This window comes from Trachurus trachurus, assembly GCF_905171665.1.
Source record: "Trachurus trachurus genome assembly, chromosome: 20".
Lineage (NCBI taxonomy): Eukaryota > Metazoa > Chordata > Actinopteri > Carangiformes > Carangidae > Trachurus > Trachurus trachurus.
Window position 1 is genome coordinate 3,539,215 of NC_139911.1, and position 21,494 is coordinate 3,560,708.

General features: G+C 41.3%; 1 protein-coding gene across 5 annotated transcripts in view; it reads left to right on the top strand.

Moving 5' to 3' along the window:
- The window catches only part of slc12a7b (solute carrier family 12 member 7b), a gene marked incomplete at its 5' end in the record, with an annotated part of 56,181 nt that extends 36,092 nt beyond the window's left edge, over positions 1–20,089 (top strand). For 3 of the 5 annotated variants that reach the window (XM_083995615.1, XM_083995617.1, XM_083995616.1), the window contains 21 exons: positions 1,290–1,344; positions 1,573–1,703; positions 2,173–2,414; positions 3,402–3,613; positions 4,580–4,747; positions 4,850–4,948; positions 5,414–5,471; positions 5,993–6,167; positions 6,266–6,384; positions 6,582–6,680; positions 6,778–6,897; positions 7,104–7,208; positions 7,581–7,749; positions 8,583–8,778; positions 9,353–9,522; positions 9,627–9,758; positions 10,506–10,613; positions 12,949–13,124; positions 15,068–15,082; positions 16,344–16,477; positions 17,263–20,089. In XM_083995615.1, coding sequence (XP_083851741.1) covers positions 1,290–1,344; positions 1,573–1,703; positions 2,173–2,414; positions 3,402–3,613; positions 4,580–4,747; positions 4,850–4,948; positions 5,414–5,471; positions 5,993–6,167; positions 6,266–6,384; positions 6,582–6,680; positions 6,778–6,897; positions 7,104–7,208; positions 7,581–7,749; positions 8,583–8,778; positions 9,353–9,522; positions 9,627–9,758; positions 10,506–10,613; positions 12,949–13,124; positions 15,068–15,082; positions 16,344–16,477; positions 17,263–17,354 — 2,775 coding nt within the window. In that variant the 3' untranslated portion in view covers positions 17,355–20,089. Of the gene's footprint in view, positions 1–1,289; positions 1,345–1,572; positions 1,704–2,172; positions 2,415–3,401; positions 3,614–4,579; positions 4,748–4,849; positions 4,949–5,413; positions 5,472–5,992; positions 6,168–6,265; positions 6,385–6,581; positions 6,681–6,777; positions 6,898–7,103; positions 7,209–7,580; positions 7,750–8,582; positions 8,779–9,352; positions 9,523–9,626; positions 9,759–10,505; positions 10,614–11,006; positions 11,124–12,948; positions 13,125–15,067; positions 15,083–16,343; positions 16,478–17,262 lie in introns of all 5 variants that reach the window. The other 2 variants (XM_083995618.1, XM_083995619.1) reach the window with 1 other exon arrangement.
- Between the last annotated feature and the right edge of the window lie 1,405 nt (positions 20,090–21,494).

Genomic DNA, 21,494 nt, shown 5'->3' on the forward strand with positions numbered 1-21,494 from the left:
AGAAGAGTAAAACATAGTGTAACGCTGGTGTGAGTGTTTGTTTTTACTTTTATGTAAATCTATTTTATTATTCTATTATTATTTGGGATTGGCTGCAGCTCTCCACCGACATCGAGTGGATGGACACGATTAAAAACTAATCAATCAGTTCCTCCCCTTCATTATGATTAGTGTGAAAGCTCTAATGGTAATACATGAAGTTTAATTTCAACACTCAGGGTAGAAAAGTTCTTGTGTGACCTTGACGTTTAAGAAAATCAACATTTTGTTCTTCTGGTTGAGTTTGTCTCAAGTCCCATTGCAAATCAATTTCCTAAAATGGAAAGAATCGAAGTGTCAGCACTCACAAATCACTATTAATTTCAGAACGGACGTGTTTCAGCTCTTGGCTTTCTTCAGCGTTAAATAAATGTCCTACACTTTTCAGGTGGCTGTAAAACAAAACAAAACAAAAGGAATTGAGTTCAAATGAATTATGGGAACTGTGAGTTAACTTTTTCACGTTTCCCTAGTGAGGGTGTAACAGCCAGTGCTGTGTTTTACTGTAAATACTTTGATTAATTTACGGTCAGGTCCAGCTACAGTAGCTGCTTAGGGCTTCAGTGGAAGTGGGAGGTAAATCTGTCAGTTTAATTGGCTTTACTCCAGCTCGTCTGCCACTTTAAACCCGACGCCCAGCAAAGAGCACACAAGGTTTATCTTGGCCGTGTCCTTGTCCTTATTACACTTTCTCCTCTTTCCTTTGTCCTCTTCCTGTCCCCTGCCTTTTCACCTTCACGCTACCCCCCCCCCTCCTCTCTTTGTTTCATCTCTTAACTTTTATGCATTTCTTTTCTTTGTTCTTCTTATCTCCATTCTCCTCTGCTCTGTCCTTTCTCTCTCTCTCTCTCTCTCTCTCATCCGGAAGCACTGTTAGGTAACAGGCTGATGTAAATATCCTCCACAATGACTGATTTCACAGAATGGCTTGTATCCATTACCAATCCGCAAGATTTAGTAGAGCATTAGCCCCTAAGAAGTATTTTAACAGGCTCAGCGCCAGATTGACCTCTTCAAAGATCCTATTGTTGGGGAAAATCTCCAAAGTTCATGGAAGGAAATAATTATGAGGTGGGCAAGGAGCTTTGTGTTAATTATCAATTCACCTCTGATCTTCACTCTTCCACACGAGGACATTACTTCTGGGCAATAATGACATCGCAGATAACCTTGTCGCAATACGTTTAAAGAAATATTGATGAATCTATCAATAAAGCTTTGATGTTTTTCTTCCCTTCCTCTCCCCACAGACCATGCTGACGGCCATATCCATGAGTGCAATCGCTACCAATGGTGTGGTGCCAGGTATGACGCTTTGGTGCTAAAACATACAGTTTAACAAACTCTTTTTTTGTTTGTTGTTTTAATATATTTCACAAGCTGGTGTTCACAAGCTTCAGATGGAGTTTTACTATTTCCCAGCTTTAAATATTTGAACATAAAATCCAACTCTTTCTTCCTTCTCAATTAATTACAACATCCTCTTCCTCATAAAAAACCATCCCTGCTGTGTTTTGTTTTTCTTCTCCACAGCTGGAGGCTCCTACTACATGATTTCCAGATCTCTTGGTCCAGAGTTTGGTGGAGCCGTCGGCCTCTGTTTCTACCTGGGGACAACGTTTGCTGGTTCCATGTACATCCTGGGTACTATAGAGATTCTGCTGGTAGGTGCTTGTACCTGGTGGTTTATCAACAAACCTCTATTAACAATTCATCCACCTGAGTTCATGCTACTTACCCAGACTCACATTGTGCAAGGCAAGGCAAGGCAGCTTTATTTATGTAGCGCATTTTACCAAGTAAGAAGTAAGAATTCAAAATGGGGAAAAAAGCATAAAAAACATTTTAAAAAATGTAAATAAAACCCCAAATAGTTAAAATTGGAAACATTAAACATACAATGAAAAGCAAGAAAAAAGAATAAAAGAAAGTACAGGAAAGAGAGAGAGAAATATAGAGCATAAAATATGAGTAGCATGAAATATTGATTTGTATTTATTAGAGAATTTACAGTGAAAATCCAAGATTAAGATTTAAAGTTCTTTAAAAATGCTCATCCATAAGCACATGAAAAGAGAAATGTTTTTAACCTCCATTTAAAAAGACGAAGTAATGTTTGTTTGTTTTTTGCAGACTTACATTGTGCCTAAAGCGGCCATCTTTGTGGCCGAGAAAAAGGAGGACGAGGTGGATGCCCTGCTGAATAACATGCGAGTTTATGGCACGTGCTGCCTCGCGCTGATGTCTGTGGTCGTCTTTGTAGGGGTGAAATATGTCAACAAGCTAGCTTTAGTCTTCCTGGCCTGTGTCATCCTGTCCATCCTCGCCATCTACGCTGGAGTCATCAAGACCATCTTTGAGCCACCAGATTTCCCGTGAGTCCGGTTTACAGTGTCCTTTCCCCTCGTTGAGCTACAGTGACAGTTTTTCTTTTTGTCTAGAAATATGTACTTACTGTATGTTTATTGATTTTCAAGAGAAAAATTAAAGAAAAAGAGAGGGAAAGAAAAAATAACACATAACAGAACACAGCACATCTTGGATTACAGAGTCCATTTTCCACACATATCACACATCACCATCCCAAATTAAATAGATAGATAGATAGAGATAGATAGAGAATACTTTATTCATCCCAAGCAGGGAAATTCAAGTTAGTCAAGTAGCTCACACAACAATGACACAAAAAATATGAACACAAAAAACATTTTAACAAGTGTTATATAAAACGATTGCAGCAGGAACAAATTACCTCTTAGATCTTTCAGTTCTGCAGGTCAGTGAGATGAGCCTTTTACTGCGGCTGTTCCTCTGACCTGAGAGGGTTTTGTGTAGAGGGTGTTGGGGGTCACCCAGGATGGTCTTCAACTTACACCCCATCCTCCACTTAACCACAGCCTCTACCAGCTCCGCTTCCTCCCCCATCACAGAGCTACATTTTTTGATGAGCCTGTCTAGTCTGTTCCTGTCCCTGACCTTGATGTTGTTACCCCAGCAGACAATAGCAAAGAATGTAACACTTGCAATGACAGACTGATAAAACATACGCAGCATTACATTACAGATGATGATAGATCTTCTTTTATATTTATTGATGGAAGAAAGGACAATTGTGGCCCTCAGGATGACCACCAAAGGGTTGGGTACCAGATTATTACCAAGAGCCTCAGAAAAACACTGAAAAATACACTTCCAATGTGAATGAACTTTACTACATGCCCAGAAGGAGTGTGCTAGAATACCTATCGTAGATTTACATTGACAGTCACAGTTTTTAGCTTCATTAAATAGCAGTTGCCATATTTTAAAAATAGTGTCTCATTTGCAGATGTCTAACTCGTATCCTTCTTTCCTCCACACAGCGTTTGCATGTTGGGAAATCGCACTCTGCAGAACCACGGCTTCGACAAGTGTCTGAAGACGGACATCGTGGACAACGTGACCGTCACGACCAAGCTGTGGGCGCTGTTCTGTGACGGTCCTGAGCTCAACGCCACCTGCAACGAGTTCTTTGTCAACAACAACGCTACTCTGGTGCAGGGCATCCCTGGGCTGACCAGCGGAGTCATCTCAGGTTGGAGCGCATGTTTAATTTCATCCAAAAAATCATCCAGAATCTACTTTTGTTTCTGTTAATCCCTTGCAGCCAGCATGCTCAGGCATTTGTGAAACACTAACCTCTTAGTAGAAATTTACACAGCTGAAGACAGACTGCGATATTTTATTAAACACAGCGCAGACAGACAGGTCATTCCCCCTGTTATGTAACTGTTGGCCTATGCAAATGCATTCCTGTCATATTTCTATTGAGGTTACCGGGGTCTTTGTCTGCAGCTACGAAGTGATGATATATGTTCATATCACTTCTGCCTTCTGCCTTTATTTTCTTTAGCTCCTCTCCAGTCCTCCTTAAATCACTCCTCCTTAACCATATTTTTTATTGCCTTTCACAGAAATATATTCCTTCCCCTTCTTAATCAGTTAAGGAGGAGAATTTATTTTATGTTTGTTTGGAAACCTCTGGACAGATTACATCAGCTGCACACATTCCCCTTCTTGTATGGTTTTAATAACAACCAGCACCAGCACCAGCAGCAGCACCAGCCATTCACTTGCTGTATCACTTAGCTCTAATGCACTGGACTAATTGATTACTACATCAAAGCAGCCTGGCTGTTATTCAAGTCATAAAACTGATTTTACATATTTTCCTCATGCTGCTTTTGATCTACCACAACAATTTGTGTGTTTATAAATGTATTAAATTGTATTATGTGTTAAATTATGTCTATTTCGCTTCAGTAACAGCAGCGTGTTTTTATTTCTCCTTGCTCTAATACTCTGATTTGGCCTGATAGTGTTTCACAACAGTGGTGTCTCCAAATCTACAGCCATCTTATCCCCTTTAACTAATACGCTGAGTTTGTATCTCTTGATCTGTCAGTCCATTTAAAGACAGTTCATGATATTGCCAGTTGGGATGAATAAAAAAAACTGTTTGATAACGCTGCTAATTACTGTGTTCCTGTCTCTCCTGTAGAGAACATGTGGTCAGTGTACGGCCCTCTGCACATGTTGGTGGAAAACGACAGGTTGTCATCTGTTGGGACGAGTGACCCCGCCCAGGACATCTACCTGCCCTACGTGGTCAACGACATCACCACCTTCTTCACACTGCTGGTCGGCATCTACTTCCCCTCTGTCACCGGTGAGCCTGATAAATGACCCACTCTGGTTACTCTGTCAACTTGTGTTTTACTTCTATGATTATTTATTCATTATCCAACTGTGTGTGACCAACCTCTTCCAGGTATCATGGCTGGTTCAAACCGGTCAGGTGACCTGAGAGATGCCCAGAAGTCCATCCCCATCGGGACCATCCTGGCTATCGCTACCACCTCTTTCATCTGTATCCTTAAGCCTTTAATGTGGCTCTGCTACAATGAAATGACTACATAGAGCTGTTGATTTAAAAAAAATGATAGTTTACTTTTACAAAATATATTAGTATAAAGTCAAATTGTAAGCATTACTTACTGTAAGTGGCTGATATAGATCCTTCCCTGCTTTGTTTAAAGATCACAATCACAGTGAACACATTATTACAATGGATACCACCTGTAAGTTTGTGGTAGTTGAGTGGTATTGTTTTTTTTTTTTCAATGTCTTTTTATTGCCATTTATAATACAAACACATTTATTACAGAACATACAGAACAGATACATGAAATAATGGGACAAATCAAAATAAAGAATAAAATAAATCAACAGAAATAGGACATATCAGGTTGACCAAGAAAAAAACAATAGGTAAAGTTTTAATATTGTGTTTTTAAAGCTTCTCAAGTTTACTTCCCTAACCGGTGTCTCCCAGACGTCACCTGTGTGGTTCTGTTCGGCGCCAGCATCGAGGGCGTTCTGCTTCGAGACAAGTAAGAGTTTCAGAGAAGAGTGGCCCCACTGGAGGGGAATATGAACATTAGCACAACGCTGTGTGCACATCCTCTTATAAAATGCCAAAATGCTATAATAAAACTAGCTTTTACCAAACAGTCAAACAGGAATAAACGTTGAGTTTGTTAGAGTCTATTTGCTGCTGTTGGATTAAGTTATATTTGGTTCTACTGTTTATATTCATGGCAACAGGACATAGATGTTTGGCAGTCAAAATAAACCACAACGTGTGTGTGTGTGTGTGTGTGTGTGTTCATTGTAAGGAAGGAACTTGACACCCAGCAACACACAGATGTATTTTTAAAGTTTATGGACAACAATGAAGCTCAATGGCTCGATGGAGTGATGTAATGCTTTTTATACACACCCAGTACTTTGGGATTCATTAACATAGGATAAAGAAACATTTAATCAGGTCTATAATCTAACTACAGTATGAACATATGTACACAACAGTATGATGGTCAAGTTAACGAGTATGGTCGTTTTTGTTTTGCAGATTTGGCGACTCGGTGAAAGGGAACCTCGTCATAGGCACGTTGTCGTGGCCGTCGCCCTGGGTCATTGTGATTGGCTCGTTCTTCTCGTGCTGCGGGGCGGGGCTGCAGAGTTTGACCGGTGCGCCGCGCCTCCTGCAGGCCATCGCACGAGACGGCATCGTACCTTTCCTACAGGTTAGACTCACATTCAGCTCAGATACTGTCAAAGGAACCTTCATCTTTACATAATCATCTTTAATTCTCACTCTTCACTGTGTGTGTGTGTGTGTTAGGTGTTTGGTCACGGAAAGGCTAATGGAGAACCGACCTGGGCTCTGCTGCTGACTGGAGCGATCTGTGAGATCGGCATCCTCATCGCCTCCCTGGACGCCGTGGCTCCTATTCTCTCCATGTCAGTACCGGTCTCCCTAGTAATAATAATAATATAGCATGTTTTCATTCCATAAAATCAGATTACCAGATAAATACTATGATCCCCTGGGGAATTACACTTCTTAAAACCACCTAAAGCGGGTCATAACAAGGAGATTTAGACAAAGACGCGAGTCAGTTTATTTTGGCTTACCTACCATCATCTCCCTCCCACAGGTTCTTCCTCATGTGCTACCTGTTTGTGAACCTGGCCTGTGCTGTTCAGACCCTGCTGCGAACACCCAACTGGAGACCACGCTTCAAATACTACCACTGGTGGGTGACACATTAAACACAAACACTTTAAAGGAATGTGGACAACCTGAAACATGGGACGGGTATAAAGTTCATGAATATTGTTTTTTTTTTCCAGGGCTCTGTCCTTCCTGGGAATGAGTTTGTGCCTTGCCCTGATGTTCATCTCCTCCTGGTACTATGCCATTGTTGCCATGGCAATCGCTGGGTGCATCTACAAATACATCGAATACAGGGGGTAAGAATCCCTTACACATTATTTTCTTTGATTCAGAAGTCTTCAAGAATGGAGAATGAAAACAAACAGTATCATTTTCCGGATCATCCTGATGTCGACGATACTGTATGAAGACAATATAAAAGTCATTGTTTTTATGTCACTCTGTGTGTGTCCTCATTGTGTCCTTCTCATTTATTTCACTGTCAATCATCTGTTTGCTTCAGGGCAGAGAAGGAGTGGGGCGATGGCATCCGTGGTCTGTCCCTGAACGCAGCCCGCTACGCCCTCATCCGCCTTGAGGAGGCTCCACCACACACCAAAAACTGGAGGTACAGTATTGTGTGTGTGTGTGTGTGTGTGTGTTCACAGCTGACACGAGGCCACCTGTCACAGCCGAGGTGGACTAACAAGAGACAGGAATAGACGCAGAGGGAGAATTGGATTAATCTCTCGGTCCTTTTCCTAATCTGTCAGAATCTATACAGAGGCCCTCGCTGACTGACCTCACTCACTCACTGTCATGTCCAAAAAACCTCCTCTTCTTTTGTCAAGCTGCACTTTATAACACCACTGGTCTCATGTGTAAATAAACATTTGTTTTGTGTGTGAGATCCAATAATACTTTGCTCCTTTACAGAGAAAATAAATCTGACATTGTTTCTCTTTCTTCTGTCTTTCTTCTTCTTGATGTGTCCGTCCAGGCCTCAGGTGTTGGTGCTCCTGAACCTGGACTCGGATCAGGGAGTGAAACATCCTCGTCTGCTGTCGTTAACCACTCAGCTGAAGGCAGGAAAGGGCCTGACGATAGTGGGAAATGTTTTAGAGGGAACATATCTCACCAAGGACACAGAGTCCAAGAGAGCGGAGCAGGTGCAGTGGAAGTTCACACACAAACATGCAAATGCATTTATTCATAGAAAAAAAATGCAAATTCAAATGTTTTTTTTTTTTTGAATTCAAGTTTTTATTGAACTTTCCAAGGCTTGGTACATAGCAAAACTAGTTATGTTTCTCCATACAAGAACAGGTAGTCATTATTAAGAGTTAACGGTTACAGACACATTTTTGTCCCTCAAGGGGCAGGAATTGCAAAAGATAGTGAGTACAAAATAATATCAACTAAACATATCATATCTGTACACACACGCACATCATAATGACATGTTGCTGGGGTACACACCAGATCCCCCTGGGGGAAGTCTAACAAAACAAGAAAACCAGTCCTGTACCCTACTGAGGGTTATTATTTACCTTTATGTAATCCCAGAACCTGTTCCAAGGGGTCACCCCGTCCGCAAATTCAAATGTTGACTTTGCTTCATAAAAGACTCTGTAGTAGTGTTTTAGTCAACATTATTGGGCAGTCACACACTGTTGGTGAACTCTGCCACCTACTGACCAAATTGAGCAACTCATCATTTTTTTTTTTTTTTTTTGGCAGCCTCATTCATCTGTGTCCTCAAAAGCATTTTTAATCAGTGGATTATTTTTTCTACGAAAGTAATCATGTGCAGAGACTGAGATCCAGATTATACAGACTGCTGTATTCACACAGGGATTGTTCAGATCCATCAGTATGAATTAACGACGAGCATTACGAGTCTTAATTTTTGAGGAATATCCAAAGGATCAGTGTTTATTATAATAACTCAGTTGGGTCAGTGATGTTGTTGGTCAGTTTCCTTCTCCCTCCTCCCCTCCAGAACATCAAGGCCTCCATGTCGGCAGAGAAGACCAAGGGTTTCTGTCACGTCGTGGTGTCTTCAAACCAAAGAGACGGGATGTCCCACCTCATCCAGTCTGCAGGCCTCGGAGGCATGAAGCACAATTCAGTCCTGATGGCCTGGCCCGGGACCTGGAGGCAATCTAACGACCCGCAGTCATGGAAGAATTTCATAGGTAGAGACAGTTCGGACAGAGTGTATAATAGATCCTGTAATATAACAAGTATAGAAACAGAGTGGAAAATCAATGGAAGCTATTGATCTATGAACGCAGCGGAAGTTATGATAATAAATATCATATTTCACATTTGCACATGTTATGATGGAGTCACTCCACTGATCGCAGTGAAATAAAGCAGAAGTAAGCGATCCAGTCGTTTTGGCTAACTTCTTGTCAGCCGATGGAGTTAACAGTCCCCGCCCTTGTCCCTACGTCACCACATTCACGCGCATCCCTTGGCTGCACACACAGAGAGCACCGCCCCTTTATGCCGTTCTCTCTCCTCATTGGATAAAGGTTGTAGGATACAAGGAAAGTTTTCTCCTCGGCTTACAGCAGAGCAGAGTGACTGACAGACCCGTGTTTCAGACCAAACACTCTATAGAAGTTATTGCCGTCGGAAGATAAAACTATTTAAGACTTATATTAACACAAACATTACTTCTGCTTTAATGTCTGATGGACAACACATAGGGATTAACAGGCAGTGTCTCATTGACTCTCTCTCTCTCTCTCTCTAACTCAACAGAGACGGTGCGGGAGACCACGGCCGCCCATCAGGCTTTACTCGTAGCAAAGAACGTGGACAGTTTCCCCACCAACCAGGACCGGCTCGGGGAGGGCACCATCGACGTGTGGTGGGTGGTCCACGACGGAGGGCTGCTGATGCTGCTGCCCTTCCTGCTGCGACAGCACAAGGTCTCTCGGTCTCTCTGTCTGGGTCGTATTTATAAATGAATCCGTCCACTGTGTTGTTGTTCCATCTCCTCTGCCTCCATAACAACTATCTGTCCTCTTTCTAGGTGTGGAGGAAATGCAAGATGCGCATCTTCACTGTGGCCCAGATGGACGACAACAGCATCCAGATGAAGAAAGATCTCCAGATGTTCCTTTACCACCTACGACTGGATGCTGAAGTGGAAGTGGTGGAGATGGTGAGACTCTAAGAGATGTCACCAGTAGCTTTAGCCTAGAAATCTAGCTGCACCCTAGCGGCAGCAAACATATTTGCTCCGTAGGTGGGTCTAGAAACGAGCCATAGGAACTTTTTGAGTCTCGAACACCATTTGTGTTCACCAATCACAGCGCTCTATCTGTTTAGAGATGACACACATTTTAATTGGCTTGTAATTGGCTTGTCAGGCTAACGTCATCCTGCTCTTTGCTCTGATTAGTCGTAGCGCTACCCTATGGGCTCTTTGCACAACTCCAATACTTCCTGGACTTAGTGCTGCTCCTTCATTTCCTGTCTTACATTATTGGACAACCTGATTAATCCAGGTGTGTCTGAGTAGTCACAATGGTCAGACACACCTGGATTAATCAGGTTGTCCAATAATGTACCGTAAAACAGGAAACAAAGGAGCAGCATTAAGTCCAGGAAGTAGTCGAACTGTGCAAAGAGCCCATTGCGTGCAGAGGCAGTTTGAAAGACAGCCTTCATCCCGCCCCCTGGATTGAGCCGAGGTCTACCGGTCGTTGCCACACTAGACATTTTAATGATATAGTCCGGCTTGTCAGGCTACAGTAGCTTCAGTTTATCCTATTATTTTCTTCTACAGCTGGAGATAAAACAATGTCAGGAACAGAATGATTCATATAATGAACTTCCTGCATTTAGCTTTTGATTTAATTGACCTATGCAGTGACTGACTGTGTTTTCTCTGTTCCTGTCTCTGCAGCATGATAACGACATCTCAGCCTTCACCTATGAGAAGACGCTGGTGATGGAGCAGAGGTCCCAGATGCTCAAACAGATGCAGCTGTCCAGGACCGAGAGGGAGAGAGAGGTAAAACACACGTTACCCAGCTGAACACAGCTCTGCACTCGCAGCCCTGTGTGCCCGATTCCAGTTCCACACAAGTGGGTGATTGATTTTTTTATGCTTTTGTCTCAAATGAGATGATTAAATAAACATCTGATGAATTTATTTGAACTGAAAGATGTTTGCATCTTTGCATCAGTGTTGCACAGTGATGACAATTTACAATACGGCTAGATTTAAGACATATTTCACTGTGCATGAAAAAATATTTAGGTAGTTTCCATAAATATCAGACTATATATTTAAACAAAACAAGAGTATCTTGGCTAAATCTGGCCGACTGCTGCGTGATATGACAATGGGCCCCTCTCCCTGTTCATCTGCCACCGCCTCTCTGGGCCGCGCCGCGCCGCTCAGATTCAGAGTATCACTGACGAGTCGCGTAGTTCAATCCGGAGGAAGAACCAGGGCGCTGCTGAGAGCTCGAGCTTCAGCCGGGAGTCCTCTCCGCTGGAGGACACTCAGGAGGACGAGGTAGCAGCCCATTTTGTCAAACCCACTGTCCCTCATTGTTAGACGCCACCGGCCCATCTTCACAAAGCTGGATCTTTGGCTACAGCTGTCGTCTACTCTGTACCTGAAAAATCTGGACTGGAGAGAATCTCTTCTTATTGTACTGCCAGATGTTAAAAAAAACAGATGTGCAAGTTGTCAGTGTCAGGTTTCTCAGTATGTTTTATTGTGGACATCAGACTGAGATGCAATGTGCAGTGTAATAACTTACACAGATGGGAATAATGGATGGAGGAATAGTAAATCTGTCATGGTGGAAAACTAGTGGTGTCACAGGAAATGTGGACACAGTCACTGAATTATACAGTGAAGTTTTTACCCAGAGAGTCAGAGCTGTAATCAATAATCAGTAGTGTTTTATGATTATGAAGAAAAAGTTCTTGTTTGTTGTTAATTTTAAAAACTTCAGCTCAGTTCTCAGTAAATTTATATCACAGAATTTTCTCATTCTGGGAAAACTTTGTTAACAAATCTTCTCTGTAAAGAAAAAAATATCCAAACCACTCACCTAATGGTTAATATATCATGTCCATACAGTTTACTGACACCAGTCCTGGGTACGAAGATTAGAGATAGAGTTAGTTATGCATCAGTGTTGAAGCACAGAACTACAAGCCAGTGTTTGTAGTTTTGAAAAGTGCCGTTAGTCTCTTTCTTAAGGTCACTGCTGAACGACCTTATGAGAAGAGAAGAAAGGAAAAGCAGAAACATCCATCCTCGTGCATCTGACTTTTTTAAAACCACCACCAGTCCAGCGTAGTCACAGAGAGCCGCTTTGTGAACATCAGCCCGTTTACACCCTGTAGTAAAAACACTCCCATTGCCTTCATGACACCCCCACCCACCCCCCACTTCCCTAAATAACAAGAGTGGACAGTATTCTCTGCAGCGTGGAGCTTAGTATGAGTATGAGAGGATGAACACAGCAACGCCATTTCCTCCAACAGCTGTTTTAACGACCATCGCAGTCTTGACTTTCACGATTTTATAGAAAGGACTGGTTCATACTCTTAATTAGGACCTGACAATACTGTCTTCTCTTTTTTCATTTAAGCTCAACCATGATTTCAACCCTATTCATTCATCATTATGTTCATCTCCCCCCACCCGCCTGCCACTCACTCATACCGTTAACACACCACAAACAGTCACAGCTAATGTTCTCCAAACACAACAAGCAGAGAAACATCTCAACAATGTGCATGCTACTTAACACACACAGTCTCTCATCTACACCTATTTACCAACAATGTGGAGAATTTGACAATCAAATGTTTTAATCGGGAAGCTGATGTTTGTTTTTACGACACATGAACAGGCATTAAGTAAATAAAGAGGCAGTTATCTGTTACCTTTATGATGACAGGTGACAATAAACCTATAATTTATTCTGGTTTTATAACTGAGGACTTTGTGCTCAGGGAACAGAAGTGAACAAATGTGTTGAAACCTAAAATATAAATCATGTGTATGTGGCTGTCCATTGATAGACTGTCTTGTGATGTCTGAGGTAGATTTATCCTTTTATTGTCCATCATGTGAGTGTTGACCAGGTTTGTATTGTCTCCATTATTCTCTAGCATGGTTTTTGTCCCACTTATAGAAGAAAGGTTGTTGGATTCCCATCATTTCTTCATCTTTGTTTCCTTATTCTTCCCCAGTTTTCCTCCCATTCTTTCTTCCTTTCTGTTTCTTTCTTTCTTTTTTTTTTTTTTTTTTTTACCGTTTCTTTCCTCTACACCCTCATATCCAAAGATCAGTGGCTGATTTTCTCCTCCCTCCCCAGGCCCAGCTCATCCACGACAGGAACACAGCGTCTCACGCCACGATAAACGACAAGGCCGACACCGGGCCCGACCGGGTCCACATGACCTGGACCAAGGATAAGCTGTTCACAGAGCGCAACCGCAACCGGGAGTGCAACGCCAACGTGGCTGTGCGCGACCTGTTCAACATGAAACCGTGAGTTTTTTATTTGTATTTAACTCAGAACAAGATTTAAAAAATAAAAAAAACAATATCTGTGTATTTATAACAAAAAAAGAAGTGAGAGGGAAAGATTTGTCCTGTAGATGTGAAACTTAACACACTGAACACAACTGTGAAGATAACACTGCATGTGCCTCGTGAGACGTTTGCACCATTTGAACTATAAAAATCTAAGAGGTACAGCGGAGTATTAGGACCACATTGAGAAAACATTTTTTTCACAGACTTTGTGAATAAAGTCATAGTTTTACTAGAAAAAACCCCATAATTTTTCAAGAAAAAAGTCATAACTTAATCTCTACAAGAGGAAAAAAAGTCATAATTTTAAGAGAACAAAGTAGCAATTTTACAAGAAAAAGGTTGTATTTGTACCTGTAAGTGGATACAGTAGGCTGTTCTAGTTCTGTTCTGGTTCTTTCTGCGGAATAGATTAAAATATTATGAGTTTATTCTAGTAAAATTATGACTTTATTCTTGTAAAATTATGACTTTTTCTCAAAATATTAAGACTTTTTTGTCTCGTAATATTATGACTTTTTTACTTGTAAAATTATGTCTTTTTCTTGTAAAATTATGACTTTTTGTCTTGTAAAATTATGACTTTTTTGTAAAATTATGTGGTTTTTTTGTCTCGTAAGTAATATTATGACTTTATTCTTGTAAAATTGAGACTTTATTCAAGTTAAATTATGACTTTTCTCGTAAAATTGTGACTTTTTTCTCCTAAGATTATGACTTTATCTCCGTAATATTATGACTTTTTATCGTAAAATCGTGACTTTTTACTCGTAAAATTATGACTTTATTCTAGAAGTCTGTGAAAAACTTTTTTCTAAATGTGGCCCTAATACTCTGTCATAATGAGGAGTAAAACGTTGTGAGGTTTAAAGAGCTCGGTGGTGACGACACTTGAGGATGGTGAAAAGGCCTCAGTGCAGGGGGACAGCAGCATGACGATGGTGCTGTGTGGTGTCGTAGTCGTAGCGATGAGCCTGACAGGCTGAAATGGGACGACGTTGTGTTTATATGTGTGTGCGCGCATGGCGTGTGCATTCAGGCTGCATTTGGTGCGTGCGTGTGCGCATGTGTGTGTACACACTCTCAAGCCATTTCAGTCTTAGTGCATGGCCTAGAGAGACCACACGTGCACTAACACTCTTCCATCCCATACTGTCCGACGTACTGTCAGTGTGAGGTGAGGTGAAGTTTGGTGTCCCGCTCCATTCCCATTCATATTGGCTCCCCCTCCCCCATCGATAAAGTTTTACAGGGTATCCGCGGGGTCTTGAAAAGTATTAAAAGGTGATTAATCAATTTTGGGAAAACTAAGACCCTTAAAAAGTATTAAAAAGTCTTTTCACAACTTTATAAAGTCTTAAATTTTGAAGGTATTTTTTCTGAATTAGCCAAGAGTTTGAGTCCTAAAAAACATTGTGAAAGTGTGTGAATTTATTCATTTTATTAAAAAACAAAGATGAACCGGTACATAAAAAGAAAAGAAGATTGTTGTTTTGGAGCAATGTTTTTTTTTTTTTTTTTTTCTTGATAAACTTTGCTTTTGATTTATTATCCCAGCCTATTTTGAATTCTGTTATATCATAGTGGTCTATAGTCGTTATCACAAACTAAAACGGAAAAAAGTGTCACTGATGTAAATGGTTACAGCTTGAAGTGGCGGTGAGATATTGAAAAATATTGAGAAGGTCTTGAAAAAGTCTTAAAAAGGTATTGAAATTAACTTCAAGATTCCTGTATATACCCTGTTTTATATTTCAAATTATTGCATCATGGTGGTAAAGCAGGACAGGGAGAAGTGTGTGGGACAGCGGGAAGCATGATGCAGTGTGGTGGACAGCGCTGCCGTAGAAGCATCTAAAGCCTGTTTCTGTTGTTCTGTCCCATTTTCCTCCTTCTAGAGAGTGGGAGAGTCTGTAAGTCGCATTCTCTTTGCCCTAGGCGGTCTGTATGTGTGTGTGTGTGTGTGTGAGTGTGTGTGTGTCCGCTGCTGCTGCTGCTGCTGTGGTGACTGTACTGTAGCTTTGTTCAGTGTCCTCCTCCAGCTCGTGTGTGTGCGTGTAAGTGTAAGTGTGCGTGCATTTGTCCGAGTCTTTGTCTGTGTGTCATAATGTGCATGAACTTCCCGTTGCAACATCAAACGCCGTGTCAGTGACTGAAGAGCTTTATGACATTCATTGTGTGTGTGCTTGAGCAAAATTGTGCTTTCCCTCGGTCGTCCTGTGTGACAGTGATGATGAGCAGATGTAAACATGTGTTGATTTGACCTGAAGCCAAAGTTAAATTTGCTTTTTCTTCTGCAGAACGTGGAAAGCAGAATTTTGTGCTTTACCTTTTTATATAATTCAGCTTGTGGCAGTCGATGTAATGTGCTTTAATACTGTATGATCTAATGTGAAGGTCGTTATAAAGAGGCAGCATTTAAGAGTAAAGTAGAAGATTTTTGACTAATGAATAAATTGGGCTGTGACAAACTAAACTAATTTTAAATGACATAATGGATGTGATACTGCATGTCCCATTTGTGTTTAAATGCTGCCTCCATTTGCTTCAGCTTATTAACAACGCATTTATTAATTTATTTGTGTTTGAGACTAACGTGTATTTTCAAAATGAAACTTGAACTTGATTGATAAATTGAATTGTGTGTAAATTTATAGTGTAAATAAAGGTTTAGGATGTTGTAACAGACCACAACAGGCCTTTTGTTAATACAAACACCGACCCGTCGCAGCACAGGAGCTTCTTCTGCTGTGACGAGTCAAAGGTCCGTTCACACCTGGTGTCTCAGGACTGACCCGTAACGATCTGATCTCATCCCACACACACACACACACACACACACACACACACACACACACACACACACACACACACACACACACACATTAAAACACACATATCACTTCTGTGTGTCCAATGATAGTGGACGCTTTAAGTGTATTTGACTTTGGCCACATGTGAATCGAAACCAGATCTTCACCAGGTCTGAACCGGGCCCAAAGGTCTGTTGTGGTCTGTTCAAGGAGCTAATATTATTAAATAAATATTATTATATTGATATATTATATTTTGTATCGCTGATATAACTCATGTCCTAGTTTAGTTTGGTTAATGATCTCTTCTCCAGTGTCGTCCTCTCCTCTCACTGTCACTGTGAACTTCCTGTCGCACCAGGAACCAGTCCAACGTTCGCCGGATGCACACGGCCGTGAAGCTGAACGAGATCGTGGTCAACAAGTCCCAGGGAGCTCACCTGGTTCTGCTCAACATGCCCGGACCCCCGAGGAACAGAGGAGGGGACGAGAACTGTATCCTTAACCAAACGTGATGTGTTCTCCTGTGTGTGTGTGGTATCCTAGTTAATTTCCCCTCCTATAGGTTTACACAGTAGCTGCTAGTAGGTGTCTCAGGTGTGGCCTTATAGAGACGAGACCTTCAGGTTTAAATGGGCGAGTGAGATAAAGATTAAAATAAAATACCTGAAGCAAAAGTTAAAAATAAAATCACATTGCACCTGTTTTCATGACCTTCCTCGGTGGATGGAGTTTGTTTTCGTTTAATTTGCATCACGTGATCTGTGAGGAAAACTGTGAGACGTGTCTGAAAGCTCAGGACGAGTCTAGAACATTTTGCATAAGAGGAGAAATTTAGAACAGAAGATTATTGATCAGTTAAATGTCACAGAGAATGGTTTGTTCATTCCTTTTTGTCACGTATCTCAGCAGGTGCATGATGTTTTAAAGGGATAGTTCAACATTTTGACAAATTGGCCCATTGCCATAATCCCTATAGTCATAGCAGTAGGTTCGTTACCTTTAATTGTCGGTGCAAACTATTTTTAGAACGGCGGAGCAGAGCCGCAAGCTGCTCAGAGCTACAGTACGCTACGGAGGCTCATGGGATTTCTTGGTTTAAGGTCGTGCTCTTATTTTGAAAGGTTTTCATGTCAGTGGGGCAGCAGTGAAGTGAAACTCAAACCCACACAAGTTTCAGGTGCGTTTTCTTTTTCCTTTGTGCAGTTTTTTTTTTTTTTGTGCTTGTGTGTGTGTGTTGCTGTGTTGCTGTGTGTGCTCCTTGACCCTCCGTCTCTCAGACATGGAGTTCCTGGAGGTTCTCCTCGAGGGTCTGAACCGGGTCCTCCTGGTTCGAGGCGGTGGCCGTGAAGTCATCACCATCTACTCTTAAAAAAGAAAAAGAAAAAACAAAACAACACACATAACAAAACACAAAATTTAGAAAAAAAAACTCTTTCTCACCCCACGCTGCACACACATGGGCTGTTGTTGCCATGGATACCGGTCACCGGGCATTCTTGGGGGAAGAAACCAAACTGGGTTTTTTTTTTTTTGTATTAAAAAAAAAAACGAAAGGCCGGGCGAGAGGGGGGAGCTGTTGGAGGGGCGGGACCACTTGAGAGTGTGACCACGCCGGGCCACAGAATCCCCGCACATGGAAGATAGAGCATAGAGACACTTTATATTTTTCATTTAACTCTGAAAACGTTGTTTTTTTTTCTGTTTTCTGTTATATCTTCATTTCTTTCCCTCTTGTTGTGTCGATGTTGTTGTGTCAAGTTGCTGGCGCTCGCTGTGTAAAGATAAAGCAGAGAAGAAGTGATGAACGTTGCTGTTGGTATGAAACTCGTAGTCGATCATGTTGCGTCACGTTGGTGCAGAGACGACGGCTGAACCCGAGGGAGACGACTAAAATACTAAATTATAAAACTGGATTCAAGACAACCAACATCCTCAGTCCTGACAGCACACACTGAGGTTTCACAATCAGACACAGCGTCACCGTTCGTTCTCGTTGTTGTTTTTCGTTTCATTTCATAAATATCAGTTCAGAGCATCGGGTCAGTTTAGAAGCTGCTAAAACATCCTGGTTGGTTCGGTCGTAAACGGCCGACGGCCTCGTGTCTCCTCTCACGCTGTAGTGTCGTCGCTCTGCGGTCGTCGTGACGTAACGAAGCAGCAGCAGCAGCAGCCAAAAGGATGTTGATGACGATCTTCTGTGCAATGCTGTTATTTTAATAGGGAGAATAGCCATAGTTAATACTGTCAGCACTCTTTGAGCTTTATAATACGACATATTAAATGCACATGTATATTTATGGTGTCTGAAGTAGTAGTGCTCAGTTGGGAACGACTATATAGTTTTTAAGTGAAGGGCTGTTTGACAGCGTGGATGAACGGATTGGCTCGTTGTTTCACACAAAATCTTAATTAAAGGAAACGTTTTTAAAAAAGAAAAAGAAAAATGCAAAAGCACAAACGGATACATGTGACTTGATTTCTAAATTTCTTTTTACATGGTTTCACCCCCAATATTAAAACTTAATAGTGACTTAACTGCAGCACCGTGGACTTTGCACTACCCGATCGTTCAGCACTTAAAAATCGCCGTGCACTCGTCACCCGGTCGACAGAAAAACAGTTCCACGCTGTTCAACGCTCATGTTTTCAATGTTTGCTTTGTTTTTTTAAATGATATTTTTACCAAACAGAAAAAAAATGTTTTGGCTTTGAGTCCCAGACTGAGCAGACGAACTGTTAACGAGCATGTGTAGGTGGAAAAAGTGCCAAAATGACTATAATAAATGAATAAATAAAAAAGAAACTGTGGGGGTACGGTGACGTCACAGAGCTTCTTGTAGCGTAGTGCAGCTTTAACCTGAGGAAACTCATCATTACTTCTGCCATAACTCATCCACAAAATCTGCAAGGAAACAGAAAAAATAAAAAAATAAAAGTGGTTTCCAGGGCATTTCAAAACCTTCCCGCCGTGGGCTGAAAGAAAAGACGGAGGAAAAACAAAAGAAAGAGGAAAAACTGGGTTCAGACTCTTCCTCCACGCGTACTTCCACAGTTTCTTTTTTTTTTCTGAACTAGCTGTGCAGTATTTTGTAAAAAAAAAAAAGAAGAAAAAAAAGCAGAGCATCATGTTTTCTCCTCTCGCAGGGAAACGTGAACTTCTGATCGATCGATCGTCAGTTAATATGCAGCATCTGTGTTTTTGTTTTGTGTTTCGTTTAAGTTGTCGATGTTTATGCCTGTTAAACTATATAGTTCTGGTCTCTGTAGTGTTTGTTACATTATAACTGATCTCCTGTTACTTTAAGTGTTAATTTTTTTTTGTTTTTTTGTGTGATTTCTGTGGACTGAGGCAGAGGGAGTGGGGGAGGGAGGGAGGAGTTGTATGTGCGATGGCAGCGGCGACAGCAAAAGTTGTCGTGTTTTTTTTTTTTTGTGTGTGTGTTTCGTTCCAACCTCAGAAACAAAAACACAAAAGACTGAAAACCCCTGGACTGAAAGTATTAATACGACAGAGCAAAACGACCGGGGCAGCGAACATGAATGGTTTCACTAATTCTCACTCATTATATGAAGTTCAAAACTGTTTCAGTTTTTTCTTTGTTCAGTTTTTTTTTTATTTTTAGCCACGGGAAGAAAAAGAAAATATGTAATTCTGCGTTAATAAACCGAAATTTGTGTAGAAGTTTAAAGAAGTTTGAAATTGGTGAAGAAAAAAAAGAAAGAAAGATGATTTGTTAACAGAGTTTCTTCTTGTTTTTAATTTGGTTACTGAGCTGAATAGCAGTAGCTGTTACATAAAGGAAACATAAACTACATTAAAAAAAAAAAAACCTTAAACAGAAGTTGTTAAATAAATTTAAAGGAAAAAAAGAGACATGTTTTTTTCTGGAGGTAAATAATAGGATTGTCAGCAGTGTGTGTTTCACAGCTCTAATGTTTGAGGTGACTGGAGATTGTTATCTACCTCAAGTCGTCACTGAGGCTCGGCTGAAGAAATTCAAACCTGTTTCGATCACATCTCTCTTTCAGAACTGATGTTGTAGGTGGATTCATGGAAGGAAAAATAAAATAAAAGCCTCTGCAAAGTGAGAGAGGACCAGCAGAGCATGTGTGTGTGTCTACTTGTGTATGTGTGTGAGTGTGTGAGAAAGAGAGAGACATACAAAGTGTGTGTGTGTGTGTTTCTGCTGTCGTCCGGCTCAGCTTGCAGGCCTCACAGGCTGGAACAGGAAGTCACTTGTGGGCGCACATGTAGAAGGAGGTAGACCTGTAAATTGTATTTGTGCCTCTGAGTAATTATTAAAAGTGCTGAAATAAACCAGAACGTGTGCGTTTGTGCTGATTGAACAAGTCCAGATGTTATTATAGGAATTAAATTAAAATGTGTTTTTTTTTTTTTTTTCTCATTTAGACAGAGAAAGAAACTTCTGACCCGTTAAGTCCAGCTGTTGGCCGACTTCCAGATGTTGAAGTATAATTTATTCTCCGTGCATCATGTGATAAAAGTTCACAAGGAGGTTGAGCTTCTTTAACCAGACAGGAAGTCTTTCTAACACACAGGTAACAGGTGTGTGTGTGTGTGTGTAGCTGTTTGAGCTGCTGCAGTGACGACATTCATCCACCAGAGGGCGGCGGCTCCTTCCTGTCAAACTGCAAACTGTCCTCATGTTGCTGCTGTTGATGGAGAGATCATCTCTGATTCAAATCAGGCATGTTCACATTTTTTTTCTTCCTATCAGACACTCAGTTACAGATAATGTGATAACACACACATACACACACCGTGATGTGTTCACTGCCCCCTCTCTGCAGTGGGAGCCTTCAGCTTCCTGCTACTCAACAACAGGGACGGACAGACAGACAGGAGGCCTGACCCCGGTCACATGGTGCTGCCACAGTGTCACACACACACACACAAACAAACCAACCATACCAACATCTGATTCAATTAGAGCGTGACCATGACAGAGGAGGAGAGGAGGCCGAGCCGAGCCGAGCCGAGCCGGGCCGGTGTCAGAGCGCGACGTCCTTCAGAGCTGCAGCTCATCCCTCAGCAGCTGCTGCAGAAGCTGCTGTCAGCATTCCTCCATTCCTCAGCCTGCATTCATTATGCATGCTGCAGGGAAATGTAGTATTGATGTTTTTTAAAAGCTTAAAAGTTTGTTTTTTTCTCCCATACACTCTGCTGCTGCTGCTGCTGCTGCTGCTGCTGCTGCTGCTGCTGTATGGAGATACATTAGTGTCTTTATTATTCAATCAAAAAAAACATATTTTCAATCAAAACAAACTTCACTTCAATCCAAAAAAAGTGTTTGAATGCAAAAAAAAATGCATTTGAACTCTTTTTTTCTTTGATTGAAAAGGTTTTTATTGATTGAAGTGAGTTATTAGTTGATTTAAAATATCTTTTTTGTTTAAATCAACTTTTTTTTTTTGATTGAATAATAAAGACACTAATGTATCTCCATACTGCTGCTGCTGCAACTTCAGGAGGAAATTATGTCTCTAC